A 20,286-nucleotide genomic window follows, 5' to 3' on the forward strand; every position below is an offset into this window, starting at 1 on the left:
CCCATTATATGTAGCATCACCATCAAGATCAATTATGATTCACCAATATTATGTGATCAGCAAAGTTTGCTTGTGGGTATTTTATTTTTAATATGACTCCAAACGTACAGATGGAGTTTTTGGATGACCACCAAAAATATTACCCACTAACAAGAATGAATGAATATTCTTGGCCTGATCGTATGATCGGCAGGGAATGATGTGTCATCCTTTCTACATCAATCTTTTTGATCATCGGAATTGTACGGTTTGATAAGAGGACAAATTCTTAGTGTATATGTGTGACAAACTTAGTGGCTCGCAGGTCACCTAATCGATCTCTCGGCACCATTCATGCTATTACAAAATTCACGTGGACGAAAGCTTTGTATGGAGAGATAAGTGATAAAATTTTAAAAGAAAATAGAAATTAAGGAGAATGATTGATTCGAAGAACTCGTGGCTGCGCAAAATAAACCAAAATTTGTGCATGGCAAATGGAATCAAATTGCATTTTGTATTTGGAATATGATCAAGTAATCTTAAATCTATGAATATGATCGTGTAATCTTAATTTCTCTCTTTGAATGTAGGTTTCTATTCATTTTGAGGTTACTCTAATGATAACTGATACACAAAAGTTTTGAATAAGAGAATGTCTATGAGAACTTAAAGTCTAGATCAATGTCTATTGAGATCCAATATATTCAAGTTGAAGTCCAGCTCAAAAATTTAAAATAAAACAAAATAATAAATAAATGTACTCACACATTTATGGAGAGACTTGAACCATTGACTTTAAGAAAAATGTGAGGAGAATCCTTATGAAAGAATGCCTTACCAACTCAACTAATTAAGGAGTTGAAGTCATTCAACTAGAGTTTAACATCCCAATCCATTCCAAACTTGGTGGTTAAAGTATGTTGCATTGATGATACTGTAGGGGAGGTCTTGCCGAAACACAATTTGATGCCACGATGATAAAATACTTAACACCTCTCGTTCTTATTACTTTTCTAATAAAAAAAAATGAAAAATGAAAGAGTCCTCTTATTCAAAACCCCAATTATGAAATCACATCCATCATATGAATGAAAAATATGATTAAATAGATCAATTTTATAACTTCTTGTGAGTGGTGTTGGACTATTCAGACAATTGTACATGATAGTATTATGTTTGACAGTGCAAGTAATGTCGTGTACTAAACTATTAGTATATATTTATATATTTTTTCGAAAGAAATACATTCCGTAAAAAGGTATGTCACTACAAAAAAAGAAAAAATAAATAAATTATGTGCACACACTGATGATTTGTGCGAAGAATCATAATAAAATTATTGAACCTTATCTAATTTTTGGTTGCGGTGGTAAGGTCACAGCTCATGAATTTGATTAATTTGTCTCTCTCCCTGTCCTGAATTTTTCAACAAGTTATGACCCCAAATCATCTCTACAAACCTCAGCTGCCTCTAATAGGTGGTGCCACCAAGAAGTTACCTTTGTCCAATGAAATGAGGCAATTGCTGTGTTTTCTCTTTTGAAATTAATGCAGTCGTTGTAGCCAATAATTGCAAATTAAAATGGTGATGGCTGTGCTGTATTTATAAGAAACCAGATAATAATTAGAATTGAGATTTCATCATCACCGGCTAAGAAGCTTCAGTTCTTCAACAATAATTGCCCATCATCATTATCATTTCTTCAAAATTTTTGATGGGCTCCTTCCAAAATATCTCCAAAATTCATTATGGGTTCCTACATATCAATTTCTTAAGCAGGATTTTTCAAACTGCCTGTGCATGTTTATGATCTTCTTGCCGGACGGATGATTAACCTCATTAAATTAAGTGACAAGGACTATATACTGAAGCATGTTACACTTAATATATCACCAATCATTTCGGAAAAAAATGATTAATGATATGCTTCATCATTTGGAGGAGGGGAAAAAAAAATTAGAGAAGTTTCATTTTCTCTATCTTGTTACAAACAAATCTTTTAGCTCATTGTGATTTTTACAACATACATGAATTTTTCTTGGTATATGAATTTGTATCTCTCAACAAATTTTTAAGAAAATTATACTCTAACAACTTGAGTACTGTTTGATCATAAGCAGCGCCATGTTGGGGCTTCAGCCTCAACTTGGCTTTTGAAAATTTTTAAACAAATTTTGATATTTCTCTAATCTTTATCTTAATTTATTGTAAAAGTCCCTCCTAAATTTTAAAAAGAGTAATGATACAGCCACAAACTCTTGTACAAACTTATTTTGTACAAGCTGACGTGGCATTAATTCATTGATTAAATGAAAATATAAATTAATAAAAACAAATCATGTGGGCCAAGTGATATTGATTATTTTGTTCCATCAAAACTTTAATCTCACCAAGTATCTAATCCAACTCTCTCTACTAGAAATACCTTTGAGAACAAAGTTGACAACATTTTTTGAATCAGACTTTATAAGAAGAGGAGAAAGAACAACCTCCGCTGCCAACTATAAGCCTTCTAGAATCGCTAAAACTTATGCAATTTTCACATCTCCTAAGCAAGCTTCTGCAATTTCCAATCGAAAATTGCAAATCGGCTTTAACTTACGTAAATGAACTAGCATGCATGGAAAGTACCATATTGTCCTAAGTGTTCCATTAACATTTCCTAATTTATAATTTATAATATTGATAAATAATACGTCAGATAAATTTCACTTTGAATTTGATATTGTAACCTTTTTTTTTTGCATTTATGATCAAACTAATATGTACTCAGATTCCAAATAAAAAATGAACGTTAGTCCTTAATCGTTCTAAATTTTTGATAGACTTTAATTAAATTAAAAGAAACATATCACTTCTCAAATTGATACAATTGATTCGATTAAAATTTTTTATTATAATTTTGTGGGTTGGTCAAAGAAAACATAGACCGCAGCTTCATGCAAAAAGCAGTCAAAATTAAATTAACCATATAAAGTGATGTCAATCAAGAGTATAAAGACCTAATTAAAATTAAATGCTAAGCCCAAAAGTTTGAATCTTTGGACCAGTCCTTTTCATCATATAATCAAGTCATTGATGCTTTAAGATAATATTTGAAAGATCATCATTCATTATAGAGAGCGATATGATCATATATAGAGATTTTAATTAGTAATAAACTTATTAATCATTATTCTCTTGTACTCGAGTCATGATGCCATTCACCGACTTTAATCAACATAATTATAGAAAGTTTTGCTGCTTTAAGCCTTTAATCAACTTTTTTAAGCACTCAATTTCAAATTTCAATGGTCAATTGCTTTTTTAGTGGAATTTAACCTAGCTAGACAAGCTGCCACGTTATGCCAATTTACACATTAAACAAATACTTTCCAGCATCCACTTGTCGTGTTTGAAGCAAATTATAAGATATTTAATTAATTTGTTGGTGATGTAGATTCTATTTCGAAATGATTAATTCGTCTTTGATTGATCGAGAATTTTAATTATGATACGAGCATCTCTTCTTATAACATTCTCAGCTGGTCCTGAGTTAATATATTTTATAATTAACTACGTTATTCAAGACCATAATACAAAGTACACATCGTCCTTCATATATATATATAACAAAACTATTTGTTACAAATAATATCTTGTTGTTGCATCGAAACATATAATGTTGACTAATCCGGCTAACATTAAACTTGGTAAAAGGAAATGACTGAATGATTGAATAATTGAAAAATTGAAAAATGAGATTATTCAGGAATACACATTGAATGCTAAGATTATGCATTGAATTTCTGGTAGTGGATCCATAGTTAAAAAAAGTGTTTGGAATTGTTCCAAAAGAAATGAAACAAAAGATACGGTAGAGTTAGGACAGTTATTGTATGCGGTCTACCCAATGCTAGATGCAAAGGCACATGATAGATCGATATAAACATCATGAGTTGCTGATACATTCTTCTCCTTCTTCCATAACCTAGCACGGAGAAGGAAGAGATAAGAGGGCCTATATATATATATATATATAATTAATTAATTATTCTATTATTTTCTTTTTACATTCAACATTTATTCATTAAATATTCTTTTATCATTATATCATGATACATAAATAACATAGATTAATCTATCAGGACCATGCTTAGATAGCTCAGTTAAAGTGAGTGTGATAAACCAGATCTACCTCTATTAATGACTCCAGGAGCACTTCAAGTCATCTATGATTTTAATAATTTGCGATGTTGTAGGGCAATCATAAAGAACTCTTTATTTAGCAGTACAAGTTACTATGGATCAAAACTCTTATGTACCAGTTTTTAGCTTAAATAATTATTCAATAAAACTCTTATTTGTCTTGAGTCAAAGTATATTTATCAATTATTTTATTTAGTTTTAGATTTTTAAGCTAGATTTTAACTTTGATACATCAAGTCACCATAATAACATGATTATTTTTAATTGTACTATCTACTATAATATTGAAAATATAGAACTTTTATTTACTTTACAATTTTTGGTTATTTGTCTTGAGTCAAAGTATATTTATCAATTATTTTATTTAGTTTTAGATTTTTAAGCTAGATTTTAACTTTGATACATCAAGTCACCATGATAACATGATTATTTTTAGTTGTACTATCTACTATAATATTGAAAATATAGAACTTTTATTTACTTTACAAATTTTGGCTTATACTCTTATAACTTGATTTTTGCTAGGCCAATTATTAAAATGGTAAGTGATATATACCTTATTAATTACTGTAGTTTAATTGGCATCATTTGATTCATTTTATGAAGAGTCAATTTGTCATAGGTTGACTTGGTTTATTATCATCTTTCGTCTTCACTTCATATACGTTTTTTTTTTTTTAAATTGTGACAATGTTGAAGCTGTAACGCTCTCAAAGTCCAGCACAGAATTGAAATGAAAAGCAAATATCTAGCTCATCAATGATTAATCAATAAAGAACTAAATGACAATTATTTATTAAATGTTAAGAGTAAGAAACACAGTGACCCACAAAGACAGATACAACTGTGATTTTGAGTTTTTGCCTAATTCCTTTGTTATTATTGGTTCTTAAACCAACTTACGCCCACCCTCTTTGCATTATTTGATTTATTTCCACGGTCATCAATCTTGTACGTAATTGTCGGAGAAAAGGCCACCATCATCACTTGCTTTACTAGCATAGGAAAATCGAAACCCTAATTGATCATTTTCCTTACTTTCATTTCATGAAATAATATGTAATGCTTAATTAACATTATATGAATCTTGTTAGTTGCTAGTTTATTCCTTTAAAGAGTGTTTTTTTTTTAAAAAAAATAAATAACTATGATATAATTTGAAGTTAAATAATACGTACTTACAAAGCCAAAATATAAAATTGATTTTTAAAATTTCAGTTTTTGAAGTTTCATTAATCAATTTACACAAGAACATGATATTGATTCTTACATAGGCGTGTTACCTTGCGTAAATAAAATTTGTATATGTACGCTAGTTTATTTTTTTTTACAATTAATTTCATAAAATTCGTTCATAAGAGTCATTTTTATGCGAGAGTTGTCATCCACGAGACCTATTTCAATCAATCTGACGTGTTCAAGGGCCCCACGCGCCTAACTACGGAGCTTGTTTATGGCCACCATGCAGCCAGAAGCCAGAAGCCAGAAGCCAAAGACCAAAAGCCGAAAACAACTTCCCAAGTGCTATGGGTCGGTTGTCTGGTGGGGCCCACTGATCTGAGTCGATGCGTTGTGCATGTGTGTAACCGACGTGGAAAAGACGAGCACGGAATGCAAATTCTTGGACATTTCTGACGTGGAGAGTACACGTGTGGAGTGGTCAGTGGCCCAGAAATCGTGTGTCGCAGCAAAATTGGCCTTCGTCTTTACGTGTTGCAAAGCAACTCCCCTTAAATTATTATCTTAATTTCAAAATTTTCCCTATTTTTTGAGAAAGAGACGTGAAATAATTTGTAGCTAAAGGCTAAATTGTCGTTGCGTTGGAATTTATTAAGGGTGAGGATCCTCTCTTAGTGTTTTTTTTTTTCCTAATCTGTCCTAATTTTTTACATTTAATGAAAATAGTTGATTTAATGATAAACAAAATAAATAAAACTAGTTTAGTTGTTAATATTAAAATTTAAAATTCAATCTTGACCACTTATTTCACTAAAAGAGAAAAAAAAAAATAGGAGAGATTCTTTTCATTACAACAGTAAATATAGTCATGGGCGGACCTAGTGTAGGCCCAAGAGGGGCTTCAGCCCCTCCTGAGCTTTGAAATTTATTTAAATATATATTATAATTGGTTGATTTAAAAAATTTCCTTTGAAAATATTTTTTATGTTTGGCTCATTTTTTAGTTTGTTATATATGTACTAGACTTGAAAGGAGTGTTTAAGTGAATATTTAATTGATTGACATAAGTGTCATCTTATAACTTTAAATTTTCAAAAATATCAAGGTAAAATTCATTGGTTTTTAGCTTTTTAATTAGCCAACTGGTTTCATCACTCTTTCAAAAATAAAATTGCACGGTCTTTTTATCACATTCAAATAAAAAACAAATGAAGTATTAAGATTTTCTCATATGAATTAAACATGACTAGTTGAGTTAGAGTTATTTGATCAACTAAATTTCTTACTATTTGTGGTAACCTTTTTTTTTTGCCTCAAATAATTGTTCTAATTTAAGTCATTGCATGAAAACAACAAAATTTCAAATTGTTGATTAAGCTGATAATGAAATTATTATAGTATGTAATTTTTTAAAAACTGAAAATGAGTCGAGGATAGTCATTAATGTGTTGAAAATTATTAATTCAATGAAGTTCAATAATTTGGCACTTGTTTTTGTTTGAATTTTTTTTCAGTTTATTAAATCATCTGGTATCTAAAGACCACATTGAGCCCTGACTAATTTATATTCGAGCCGGGTACGACCACTAAGGCGGTAAAATTTTCCCAACAAGTATTTAACGTAATTGCATTCCCAAATCTCGAACTGAGTACCTTTGTTAAGTTAAAACAGCCGCATGCCGGTTAATATTAGCACTTGTTAGTGAATTTTTTTTAATTGTATTATACTAAGCCCCTCCTAGATAAAATTTCTGGGTCCGCCACTGAATATAGTGATCATAAAATGTGTACATGCATCAAGCATTTTTTTTATTTGTTCACTGATTGTCTTCTAAAAAGCACTCTAATTTTTTTGTTTGGGTGTTTTGTTTTAAAGATGTTTAGTGATAGCAACAGAGATTTTTCACTTGTTGTTGTGTAAACTTTTTGTATAGTACGGTATCGATGCAGTAGAAATCCTACAGTGATTTAATGAAGTCTAGCTTAAAGCCTGCCCAAGACGTGTCTTAATGTATTAAAATTAAAGTCTAATTTATAATTTTACTCCCACATAGAATGGAAGAAAAACACGGCCCCGCTTTCCCCCCACTCTCGAAGAAGAACAGAATTCTTGGTCTCAAGAATGAGGCGATGGTAGCTACCACTCGACCAAACAATGGTTAATTTGCAATTTTTTTTTTGTAAACATTATGATATATTGTTCTTGTCATAACTCATAATCTTGTGTATTGGGTTCAAAAGAACCCAAATAAAAATAGAATTTATTTCGTGAATGGCACGAATGAGTTTTATGCACTCTCTTGTCTTAATCACTATAATCTATAAAGGTGTTGTGTGTGGTTGGCATGTTAATCTAAATAAATATTCGCTGATTCATCTAATTACAATTTTATCGTTTTGGTAATAGAATACACGTTCTATTTCGAATAAAGAATTTTTGGTTTTGCTAGTAGTCGAAATCATTTCCAACGACGAAGATCAAGTGCATTGCTTCGCTTTAATGACGAAACAAAATGAGTGGTTCTACAAGAAACAAGCAATCAAATTCTTAGGGCAATAAGAAGAATATGCATGGCCTTATCGATAGTGTATTTTATTTCCGTAAATTAAACGTTGATAAAAAGCTGTCGAGTCTTGAAGCGTTGGACGATACACATATTATGAGGAATATATATAGGAAACAAAGAGATAAATTATGAAATTTGGAATCAACTTTAATTAAATGTGTTCAAGCCATGCATTATTCCATTAAGTGGTAAAACTTGTTGATACGCGTACGCGTTTTTTTTTTTTTTTCCACCAACATGAAGAAAACGTTGATAGTGCTGTATCAATCGAAAAAGTTATGTTAAACTTTTAATTCGTAAATAAAGTTTTGATATTGAGTGTTTTTATTTTTAATCAGGATTTTATATATGATGCAAATTGAAGAATCGAATTACATCTCCTAGAACAAAATTTTGAATTATTCGAACGTTGATCGAATTATTCTAAATTATCTTTACACGCGTATTTGAGCTCTTTGCTTGTTTATTATTTTTTAAAAAAACTTGAATTAATCACGTTGGATTCTCAAAATATGATTTTAGAGTTTGGGAGAAGAAATGTGTGACTGAAGTTATGTTATGACATCAGGCTTATGAGAATTTAATTCGTGAATTGCAACGAAAATTGAAGCACACCAATAAAATGAAACTAATTTAAGGCTCCGTTTGGGACTATCATTTACAATATTGATGGCAAATAAACCTAAGCTAAAAGAGCTAGCTACTATATTTTTCGGAGGCTATAAAGAAAAGTCACAAAATTGGAGGATGGAAGTGAAAAAAAAAGAAGGAAAAATGAGTAGTAAATGCTTTTAGAGATTTGTCCAATGGTTTTCGAACAGTTCTATTTGACTAATCATCGGAATTCAAATAATATAGTGATAAAAGATAAAAATTAGAGTTCAAATCATGGAGAGATAAAAAATAAAAAAATGATTTACAATTTACCTAACCCCATGTTTTGAACTCTAATTTTTATATTTTATCACTATATTATTTACAATTTACCTAACCCCAACACCTAAAATAAAAAATAAAAAGAGAAAAAAATCCTTAAAGAGAAAGAATAATGTAAATTACAAATAGATAAAGTAAATCGATATTTAGGTAATTCAATTCTCAATAATTTTCAATGAAAACTTATGAATTAGGGTAGGTGGAGTATACTACCAAACATACGTTGAGTAAGTGATGCTCATGTTTGCGAAACAGTTTGTAGTAAAACCTCAAAATAGACCATTAAACCGAAAGATAGTCTCACAGGCCGAAACCCTCATATTACCCTTAATTAATTAGCTAGATTATTAGTGCTAAACTTAATCTAGCTAGGTTACTCTTAGAAAATGCCGAAAAACAATCATAACGGAGGATACTTTGAGAGAGGTCTTGAAGATTGAAGAGAGATGTAATTGACATTTGACAAAGTCAAAGAAGCTGCACCTAGACTCGTCACACCCCACACAACCCAAGTAGCTAATGTAGCTACGTGATCGATCATATCGAATTATGATAATAAATAATTTGAAAATGGGAAGTTAATAATTTTGCATTGCACCCACCCACATGCAAATTAATTTCAAATTGAACTTCCAACGCACAACACACAAAACAGAGAAAAAGAATTCCACTTCTAACCAACCAATTAGATTTTGAGGCGGCGGACTAAATTTTTGACTCAACAGTCGAGGGAAAATTTTCACGAGACTGCAGTGCTGCGCCCACTACTGCTGCACGCACTGCGCCCTGAATGAAAGGGCTTTCACATTTGATTTGCCCTTTCATGAAAGCAAAAGTTCTGTTGCTTGTGCTTGAAAAGGAAAAAAGTTGAAGGCCCCTATGTATCAGATTTCTTATTTTTTGGTGGAAAATGTTTGAAATTATCATCAACAACATCATCGATCGCCAGTACTGACTACTGACCATAGCAACTACTATTTTTTTAGCCGCTCCGTGACACAATTTAACATGGCATAACGTGGGTTCAGTTACATCCGAAGACAAAGCAACCTTTTATTCCACCAATAGAAGTGAGTCCGTTTTGTGGGACAATGAGGAAATAATGAATCAGAACGAGTTATAATAATGAATTGGATAAAAGGTTAGGCAATGTGTTACTAGATTTTTTTATTTACTATTCTTGGCATGCCGGCTAGCTAAAACTACCGTTACTTGTACATCTGTGTGTATACACATATTATTTTTGTTTGTGTGGTTTTAGATAGTCAATAGCTAGCTCCAATGCTCCATATATGTGTAAAAGAAGTATATATATATATGAACTCGTGAGTAGTTTTAAGTTTGATATCATTTATTCATTTGCACGAATTCTCATGACATGCCGCGTGTCCAATTGACTGCTTACAAACAGGCCTTGGCTGGCAATATGACCAGTAGAGTGTTGTTGATGGTATAGAGACCGACCTGCTGACCGAATTTGCTAACAAAAAGGAAAACGACACCACCGTTTTCCTCAAAATATTGAGAACAAATATAATTTAATAATTATATGAAAATATTGAGACTTTAACTTGACATTAAAAATAAACGGGTTATCCAATAATCCACTTAGTATCTATATGTTTAACAAGATTTACATGTGTGTGTGTGTGTGTATTGCATTATTGAAGTTTTAAACCTATATAGAATTTTATAAATGAAATGCTATGTATATGATCATCCTTCCAAAAAAAAAAAAAAGGAGAGAGAATCATGTTTAATATTTGAGTTTTGATGACGAGAATTTACAAATTAATTTAGAGTATAAAATATAATTGTGTCATTAATCAGGTAAATGAGTCAAGAACACCTTAACCCGATATGCAAAAAAAAATCCTGCAACCTAGACCTGACCTATTTAATAATCATGCCAAATTTAGCAATCCATGCGTATTTGTTCATGTTAATGTCTGATGATTAGGTTGTGTCAAATTTTACTAGCTCTAATTTGAATTAGAGCTAAAATTTTGAAGCTCAAATGTGAAAAAGTAAGAAAGAAGAAAGTTCCTAGTTTACTAAAGTAATTTTTCAACTAATACCCAAAGGTTTCAATGAGTGGTTTTCAAGTAGTTTTATTTAACTGATTACTTGAGTTTAAGTTTTTTCAAAGTTTAAAACAGTAAAATAATCATTTAATACAATTAAGAATAATACAACAACCATACAGCTCCCAAACTTTTTTTTTAGATAAGAGATAAAAATTGATTTATGTGCTATCCACCTCTCTACTTAAAAAAAAAAGTGTAACTATTAATGATTGTTACAAACAATTCTTTAATTGAGTTGGTAGACATCCCTTTCGTCTCATTCTCGAGGTAAAATTTGGAAGTTTAAATCTTTTTATGTACTGTGGAAGTAGTTTTTAAGAATTTTTTGAATTTATGGGTGGACTGTTTAGGTCTCGTTTGAAATTGAGATGCTGTAAAAAAATTGTAACTATCAAACAAAAATTAATAATATATAATAAATATAAATATTAAATAATAGTTTTGAAAAAATTATTAAAGATATAATAAATTTTTTATTATATAAGTGAAAAATTATATCAACATATCTTACAAGTTAGAATAGCTAGTGTTTACCAAATACTTTAATACTGTATTTTTTAAGTTATAGTTATCCAACCTCAATTCCAAACGCACCCTGCTTGTTACACATTGACATTGAAATCCGGAAAAACTAATTATTGGGGTGTATTTCACTTTTCACCCTTGAATGCGTACGTATAAATTGTGATAAAATTAATATTATTTATTTGAAAATAATTGATTGAAAAAGTGTGCATTTATATTGGGAAAGTTCATAGAACTTTCTACTTGAATTTTATTTTATCTTTTTGCCCAAATAAATATACCGACTAAGGTTGTGTTTACTTGTTGGAGTGGGAGTGAGGAGTATGGATTCCTCCCACTCCAGCGTTTACTTGCTAAAAATGGCCACTGATTGAGAATCCCACTCCGTGGGCCCCACTCATTTTTAGAGTGGGGAGTGGGAATCCACTCCCACCTCTCCCCTTTTTACCCTTTCATTTAATTTAATTTAATTTAATATTTTATAATTAATAAAATAAAATAAATAATATTTATTTGAATAATAATATTATATTTAACTAAATAATAATTTACATTGATTCTAAGTTAAAATTATTTTAAAATAATATTATTATATTAATAGAGAATAAATAAATATAATATTATTATATTTATTTTAAAAATAATAGTACTATATTTATTTAATATTAATAATAATAAATAGTTTATTCTAAGAAAATATTAATTTTGTACTAAATAATATTATATTATTATTTTATATAATAATAAATTTAATATAATTATATTAAATAAAATAAAATAAGGTTTCATTTTATATTATTAAATTAATAATTTATTGTTCAGAATTAAGAATATTAATAATTATAATAAATTTACAAATATAATAAAATAAATATTATTCATTAAATATATTTTTTATTAGTTTTGTAATTAAAAACTATAATTCTTTAAATAAAGATAAAATTGTAATTTGAAACTATTTACTCTCAATTCAAGATAAAATAAACACATAAATTGAATTCTGATCTCTATTCTATGCTTCCATTCTAGTATAAGTAAACAATCTACTCCCACTCCCACTCCACACTCCTAATCCAAAAATTTCCACTCCAATCTAAAAAGTAAACAGCATAAATTCAGCAGACTTACTTTGATTACTGGAGAGTCCTCACTGGTCTTTTCCCTTCCAAAACACGGAAACCAAAAATATCCAAATTATTTTATTAGTAAAATAAACAATAATGCTACAACACGAGATTCCACGTGTCAAGATCCAGAAGGATCTAGTTTCAAAAACACGCACGATGTTTAACGGCCAACAGAGTATATAAAGTGATCCCGCACTCACCTTGCCAACTCACTTCATAATTGAAAGTCTCGAGCGCTTGTGCTTCGCTTTCTTTTTCTTTCATTTTCCTCTCACAGAAGAGAGCATTCCGTTGCGACGGGGAATCTCTCACTATCTCTTTGGAGCTCTCAACGAAAGAGTAATTTCGTCTCCCGTCGAACTGATTATCCGGTGAGTTTTGGCGGAGAATTTCGGCGATTTTTTTTTTTTTTTTTTTTTTGCGGGGGAGTTTTTAGCTTTGGTTGTTGAGCTCACGTGACTCATGGACGTTTTGGTTTGTTGAAACTCACGTGAATTTTGCTGAGAGTTGAAGCGGTCGGTGAAAAATTGGTCGATTTGAGGAGGATGGATTGTTCGTTGTTGTGAGTTTCATTTCGAACAAAAATTTCATAGCTTCACGAAGAAGCGTCTGAGCCTTGCCTCTAGATCTGAACGCTTACGTATGTGTGAGAAAAAAAAAATGAAAATTTACCTTAAATATCACTCAAATTCACATAAATTCTGGCTGATTCAACTCTGAATTTCGTTTTTTTTTTTAATTTTGCCAAATTCTGAATAGCCTTGGTTCTAATTTTAGTTCAAAAGTTAGCTGCTCTTTTTTTTAAAAAAAAAAAACTAAAATTTCCAAAAAAAAATGAATATCGACAATTAAGAACTTTTTTCTTTTAGAATTTCTTTTGCCCTTTTTTTTTTCTTTTTTCCTACGTTTACCTGTCAGTGTTTCACCTTTTTTTAATTTTTCAGGTGAAATTCGGAAATCAGAAATTATTTTTTTCGATCAATTGGGTTCTTTAAAATTTTTCTCTCTGTTTTGGTAACTTTTAAATTAAAACCAAAAAAAGTAAAGAAAAAAAGCTTTTACTAATTTACGATTATACTACGTGATTAATTTAGGCCGCCTTAACCCTCACACGTGAGAATAATTGAAACGTAAATTAAAGTTGACCATTATTTCCGGATTTGGACTTTTAATTAAATAATTTTTTTGTGATGATTAGAGTAGGTAACAAGAAAAGTACCCTTTTCTGGAAATTATTCCATCATCAGCTGATTCAGAGAACAATATTAAAATTAACGTAAAAACAGCCCTTGTTCTCTCTTGTACTCTTTCTCTCTCTGTTTCTATTGGTTGGCCGCGGAGAATGCTGAGGACTGCACACGTGCAGCTGCAGCAACTCAAATGGTTCCCTGCTCTATGGAAGTCACGTGGGCACCACCGTATAAGCTTCCAGAATTATAAGCCGTTAGGTTAATATTACTAGGACCTCCCGTCCCTCGAGCAAAATTTTTAACCCGCATTTTTTCACTGCACTCTTTGCCTTTGAAAATGTTTTCGTGTGGTGAATTTTATTTGCTGTAGCGGTCGGTTCTGTTTGTTGTGTTTGTTGTTGATGTGGAATTCTGTTTGTTGAGAGCAGTTCTTAGGCGCTCGAAAATGACGGTCGCCCCGAACATCTCCATCAGTGATGGAAACTTGGTGGTTCATGGCAAGACCATATTGACTGGAGTGCCCGACAACATTATTCTGACTCCCGGTAATGGCGTGGGGCTTGTTGCCGGTGCTTTCATCGGTGCCACGGCTTCTCATAGCAAAAGCCTCCATGTCTTCCCCATGGGTGTCTTAGAGTAAGCACACTCACCCTTATTCTTGGTTTCTTTTTTCTAGTTCTGAATTCTTGGAATGGGAGTATTCGTTTGGACTTATAAGCTGAGAAGTGTAGATTCTTAGAAATGATTGTTAAATTTGTTTCCTGTTTGTTGAGGAGTCTTTTCAGTAACATGTGTGAAATCCAGTGTCGACCTGATAAAATTGTAACGACAAAAAAGCTTAGAAAATACAGAGTGATGCAAAAGCAGAACAGTAGCACGCAATTCTTGACTCGTCTTATCCTTACAAGCATATATACTTGATTTTTTTATTGAAGAATGGAAATCCATATGATTTATCTACCGTTTATCTACGAGATAATAGCTTACAGTTGATTGGTTAATTTCATGCCACTTTCTTCACCCTTCGTTATTGGATTGAGATTTTGATTGTGACTCTCTTAAAAGATTTCTGGTAACTTTGAAGTGATGTGAAATGATGTCTTGTGTTGTAAACTTGAATTGGGAACATAATAGTTTTCTTCAACTTCTGATGAACAGAGATGTATGTTCTTAATATTCGACTATTTTCTCTTGTTTTTTGAAAAGCTTATAGAAATGAACAATAAATTAAATGTGTATATAATTCAATTGCTAAAATTTTGCAAATATATTAAGTCTTTACTCTGTTTCTGTCACAGGGATCTCCGGTTTATGTGTTGCTTCCGATTTAAGTTATGGTGGATGACCCAGAGGATGGGTACATGCGGAAAAGATGTACCACTGGAGACTCAATTCATGCTTGTGGAGAGCAAGGATAACTCTGAAAGTGATCAGGATGACGGCCCAACTATCTACACTGTATTCCTTCCTCTCCTTGAAGGCCAGTTCCGTTCCGCGCTGCAAGGCAATGAAAACAATGAGATAGAGATCTGCCTTGAGAGTGGTGAGTAGATCGTGGCCAACAAAAAATTATATGGTCTAAGCTACATGCATCTGGCCTGCCATATCATTATCTAGTGCCTTATCTATGTTCATTCAATCGCATCCTGCCTGCGTTAATTGAGTCCCATTTCATCGGCCATTAATGAGGAGGACCAACAATCTTGAAATTATGGGGTGGAGCTGTCATTGATACGATCACAATGAGACTGGAGAAACAATTCAATGACCCTACCATCCAAGAGAGTCAAATTAATGGAGTTTTTTGCATTTCGGGAAGAAAATAGGTAGAACAGATCGAGTTCGAAAGAACCGATACGACTGTTTCTTTTGGTGTCTTGTTCGGTTTTGCAGGAGATAATGCTGTTGAAACCAACCAAGGACTTTACCTTGTCTACACACACGCTGGGCCTAATCCTTTTGAAGTAATCAGCCAAGCTGTGAAGTGAGTCCTCAACTTTTGCTTAAACAATTTTAATCTTGTAGTTACGGTATTACATATGTTACTCTGGAATTGTGGACCAATCGCAAGCACAGTATTGTGCTTTATAACGCAATATGTTGTACTTCTCATGGTTTGGACCTCAGTATTAGTTAGCCATTGAGGGGTGCTTTCTTTTTTTTTCTTCTTGGAACAGGGCTGTAGAAAAATACATGCAAACTTTCACTCATCGAGAGAAGAAGAAGGTAAGGATATTATCTGTTTTTTGAGTTTGAAATGTTAGTAATCTCTCTTGATGGTATCATGATGCTGAAGGGAACTTTATAATGAATCCCATGATATCTATCTTTTTGTTGCGTGCAGTTTCCTTCTTTTCTTGACTGGTTTGGCTGGTGCACCTGGGATGCTTTCTACACTGATGTCACAGCTGAGGGTGTTGATGAAGGTCTTAAAAGGTAATTTAGTAAGTTGTGTGTGATTTAATTATTGAAATATCAATTATGATAAGTAGCTGAATGACTGAATTCCACATTGGTTATAACTGCAGTCTGTCAGCTGGAGGGACTCCTCCAAAATTTCTTATCATAGATGATGGTTGGCAACAGATTGAAAATAAACCTAAAGAGGAAAGTAATTGCATTGTACAAGAAGGAGCACAGTAAGATCTCTCTCTTCTCTTCCAAAATTATGACAATGTTTTGTATCTAGTGAAATGGCATTCAACAATTTCGTAACAGTAACAGTTGAATGTTCATTTATTGGCAATAAATTTCTTGCAGGTTTGCAAGCAGGCTCACTGGAATCAAAGAGAATTCAAAATTCCAAAAGAAGTGCCAGAATAGTGAGCAGGTCTCAGGCCTCAAGCACGTTGTAGATGAATCCAAGCAGAATCACAATGTGAAGTAAGTGGCCAAGTTTTTATTGGCAGAGTTTTGTGTTTGCCCCCACTATTCGAACATTTGGGCACAAAATTTTTGGAGTAACAGTTAGACCTGCCTGTGGTTGGTTTTTTTTTTTTTTTTTTTTTTTTAAAGAAGAACAATTGTATGGGGACTGACTCTTAAATTCATTGTGAATTCATTGTTCATGACAATGATTTTGCTGCTTAACTCCAGCATATTGTTTCACTTCTTGATGAATATGTTGATGATTTTTTTTTTAAACTCTACTTTCATGTAAATCCTTATTAAATAGATAAAAATCGACTTTCATATTTCTCACAAGTTAATTTTGTGTTATTTTTGGTGTAGGTATGTGTATGTATGGCATGCTTTAGCTGGTTACTGGGGCGGAGTAAAACCTGCTGCTGATGGTATGGAGCATTATGATACTGCACTAGCATACCCTGTTACGTCGCCAGGTGTGATGGGCAACCAACCTGACATAGTTATGGACAGCCTTGCTGTTCATGGCTTGGGTTTGGTGCATCCAAAGAAGGTGTTCAACTTCTACAATGAGCTTCATGCTTACCTGGCATCCTGTGGAGTAGATGGAGTAAAAGTTGATGTGCAAAACATTATTGAAACCCTTGGTGCTGGTCATGGTGGTAGAGTTTCTCTTACTCGCAGCTATCACCAGGCATTAGAGGCCTCAATCGCACGGAACTTCCCTGACAATGGATGCATTTCCTGCATGTGTCATAATACTGATGGGATCTATAGCTCCAAGCAGACTGCAGTGATTAGAGCTTCCGATGACTACTACCCACGGGACCCAGCTTCCCATACCATCCATATTTCTTCTGTCGCTTACAACACTCTTTTCCTCGGAGAATTTATGCAGCCTGACTGGGATATGTTCCATGTAAGTAAAAACAGAACTGGTTATTATTAATTTCTTTCTTATGCATTTAGGTTATAGGACTAGTTAGTATATTCAAAATAACTTGAAATGGTTTATCTCAAAGTTTGTGATCCTTTCTGACAAGTTATGTTTGAGAGATGGGCTACATAGGAAAAGCAAATGAAATTGTGCTGATGCGATGTATGATTTGCAGAGTTTACACCCAGCTGCAGAGTATCATGGTGCGGCTCGTGCAGTAGGTGGTTGTGCAATCTATGTTAGGTATTGCCATGCTTAGCTTAAATTACTTCTTCTGTCATACTTATTAAGAGATGGAAGTAACAGTCTTCTGACAAGAACCTCTGTTTCCTCTTGTTAATGCAGTGACAAGCCGGGTAACCACAATTTCGACCTGTTGAGGAAGCTGGTACTTCCTGATGGATCAGTTCTTCGTGCCCAACTGCCTGGCAGGCCTACACGTGATTGTCTCTTTGCTGATCCTGCCCGAGATGGGACTAGGTTTGCTACTTCCTTCCTTTTTGGTTGAGAACAGTCATATTTTTCATTTTCCTCCCCAGTAGACATGCAGATTTTAGAAAAGACTCATCTCAAGATTGTATATTGCAGCTTGCTCAAGGTATGGAATGTGAACAAATGCTCTGGTGTTGTTGGTGTGTTCAACTGTCAAGGTGCTGGTTGGTGCAAGATTACCAAGAAAACCCGCATTCATGATGAATCTCCCGGTACCCTCACAGCATCTGTTCGTGTAACTGATGTTGAAAATATGGCTCAGATTGCTGGTGCCGGCTGGAATGGGGATGCAATTGTTTATGCCCATAGATCAGGTATTTTGCTACTCTGAATTTTCATTTCTTCCCAACTTTAGTGACTTCGACACAACATTACTTATTGATGTCATTAAAGAAATTTCTTATCTTGATGGTTTTTTGGTTAAAGGCTTGTATGCATTCTTAAAATTAGTTCTTACCATGTTGTTGTAAGCTAAATAACACATTGGTTTGGAATATGCTGAATGGAAATTCTTTTGTACATTAGGTGAGGTTGTGCGGTTGCCCAAAGGTGCTTCAGTGCCAGTAACACTTAAGGTTCTTGAATACGAGCTATTCCATTTCTGCCCGCTGAAGGTGAGTTTTTTCAGGTTCTTTAGGATTAACTTCTCAAGCTCGTCCAATGATTCAACAATGGTGGTTTGCTGAATGACCATTTCCATTATGCAGGAGATCTCTTCAAACATTTCATTCGCAGCAATAGGCTTGCTCGACATGTTCAACAGTGGAGGTGCTGTCGAGAATGTGGAGGTGCATATGTCTGAGAAGAAGCCAGATCTCTTTGATGGTGAAGTATCTTCTGAACTGACCACCTCCCTCAGTGACAACCGATCTCCAACCGCCACAATCTCTCTCAAAGTTAGGGGATGTGGAAGGTTTGGCATTTACTCTTCCCAGCGTCCTCTGAAATGCACCGTGGGCAGCATCCAGACCGACTTCACCTACGATTCTGCAACCGGGTTGATGACCATGACACTCCCGGTTCCGGAGGAAGAGATGTACAGATGGCCTGTTGAGATCCAAGTCTAAGGACTTTCATGTTATGTTATTAAATAACATCAGATTGTTAGATTTGTCACCATGTTCAGGGGTGGTTTCCATTCAAGTGGGAAGCTGTGGTGAAACATGACTTGCATTTGAGTGATGATCATGAAAAGAATAATTGCTAGAATTATGTTGCTGTTTGGTTCTCTGTAATAAAAGTGGTCTGATCCTCTGATCATCGAATTTTCAAATCTTTTTCTTGATCTTTACAAACAAATCCTATCCTTACCTGCTATGGAATTTACATATTTACATTTCACTCTTTAACTCATTGGATTAGAGCCTTTAACCACGTTAGCATCGCACCGTGACTGGTCCAACTACTTGAAGTTCGGACAAAATACAAGTGCTTTTTTGTTAAAAGGTCTTTTTTTTTCCCCCCCCCCCCCCCCCCCCCCCCCCCCAAAAAAAAAAGTTTATAGTGCTGAGAGGCCGTAGTAAAGTATCCACGTCCAAAGGTCTGATAGGGTTTGAAATCGAAGACAAACAACTAGGCCTCCATTCAAGTCCATGGTATATGGGCATTCATTTTTATAAACGAAGGGACAAATCAGTGCTTTAATTTCAAATATTTTTTTATCTATACATGTGTTTTAATATTGGGATAATAAAGTAAAACAAGTGATTAAGATGGAGGGTCTCCATCAATTTCTTACCACATTCAAGGTGCTAAACGCAACGATAAGCAATTATCAAGTCATTTTTGCTTCATTGGCTTGTCACAAGTCTACTATAGAGTATTTTTTTTTATCAAATTAATGCATCAAACTCACCCATAACACCACAAATCATTTGATTACTTGATTTGTAATAATATAATTTAATCAAGGTACTCCATCATCATGTCTATATATGACACTTTGAGAGGGAGGGATTATGTGGTCGCCACCATCATCATTACTATTATTGCAATCAATTCTGAAAGTGCACTAAAAGTCTAAAAATTTTCATCATGACAGAAAAAACTTAAGCCACATAAAGTTCCCTCTATTTCAAAGCCATCCCTTGCGGCAAAATTTTGGTGATGCAATTTCATCAACTGATCGAAACCCACACGTTTCTGAAGATGTGGATGCTTGCTCGGTACCTCATATGCGTATGAATCTCATGTGGACAAGTATATACGTA

At 33.1% G+C, this 20,286-nt stretch overlaps 1 protein-coding gene and 1 long non-coding RNA gene across 3 annotated transcripts; one reads left to right on the plus strand and one right to left on the minus strand.

The window, feature by feature from the left end:
* The first annotated feature begins 12,794 nt into the window (after positions 1 to 12,794).
* LOC102622912 (probable galactinol--sucrose galactosyltransferase 2) lies at positions 12,795 to 19,349 on the plus strand. Of its 2 annotated transcripts, none has more exons than XM_006489869.4 (14): positions 12,795 to 12,963; positions 14,211 to 14,418; positions 15,081 to 15,325; positions 15,676 to 15,766; positions 15,960 to 16,008; positions 16,127 to 16,218; positions 16,311 to 16,421; positions 16,543 to 16,665; positions 17,014 to 17,566; positions 17,760 to 17,827; positions 17,930 to 18,064; positions 18,173 to 18,390; positions 18,602 to 18,690; positions 18,784 to 19,349. In XM_006489869.4, the coding sequence occupies exons 2-14, from the start codon at positions 14,228 to 14,230 to the stop codon at positions 19,141 to 19,143; spliced, it is 2,325 nt and encodes a 774-aa protein (XP_006489932.2). In that variant the 5' UTR covers positions 12,795 to 12,963; positions 14,211 to 14,227; the 3' UTR covers positions 19,144 to 19,349. The 2 variants fall into 2 exon arrangements, with proteins under 2 accessions (XP_006489932.2, XP_006489933.2); XM_006489870.4 differs by lacking the exon at positions 12,795 to 12,963 and adding an exon at positions 12,995 to 13,232.
* LOC127899729 (uncharacterized) lies at positions 13,061 to 13,660 on the minus strand. Its single transcript, XR_008051678.1, has 2 exons — positions 13,519 to 13,660; positions 13,061 to 13,474 (listed from the first exon to the last, which is right to left on the minus strand). It is a non-coding gene; the product is annotated as an uncharacterized LOC127899729 (long non-coding RNA).
* Positions 19,350 to 20,286: the final 937 nt, after the last annotated feature.

This window comes from Citrus sinensis, chromosome 9 (genome assembly GCF_022201045.2).
Source record: "Citrus sinensis cultivar Valencia sweet orange chromosome 9, DVS_A1.0, whole genome shotgun sequence".
Classification (NCBI taxonomy): domain Eukaryota; kingdom Viridiplantae; phylum Streptophyta; class Magnoliopsida; order Sapindales; family Rutaceae; genus Citrus; species Citrus sinensis.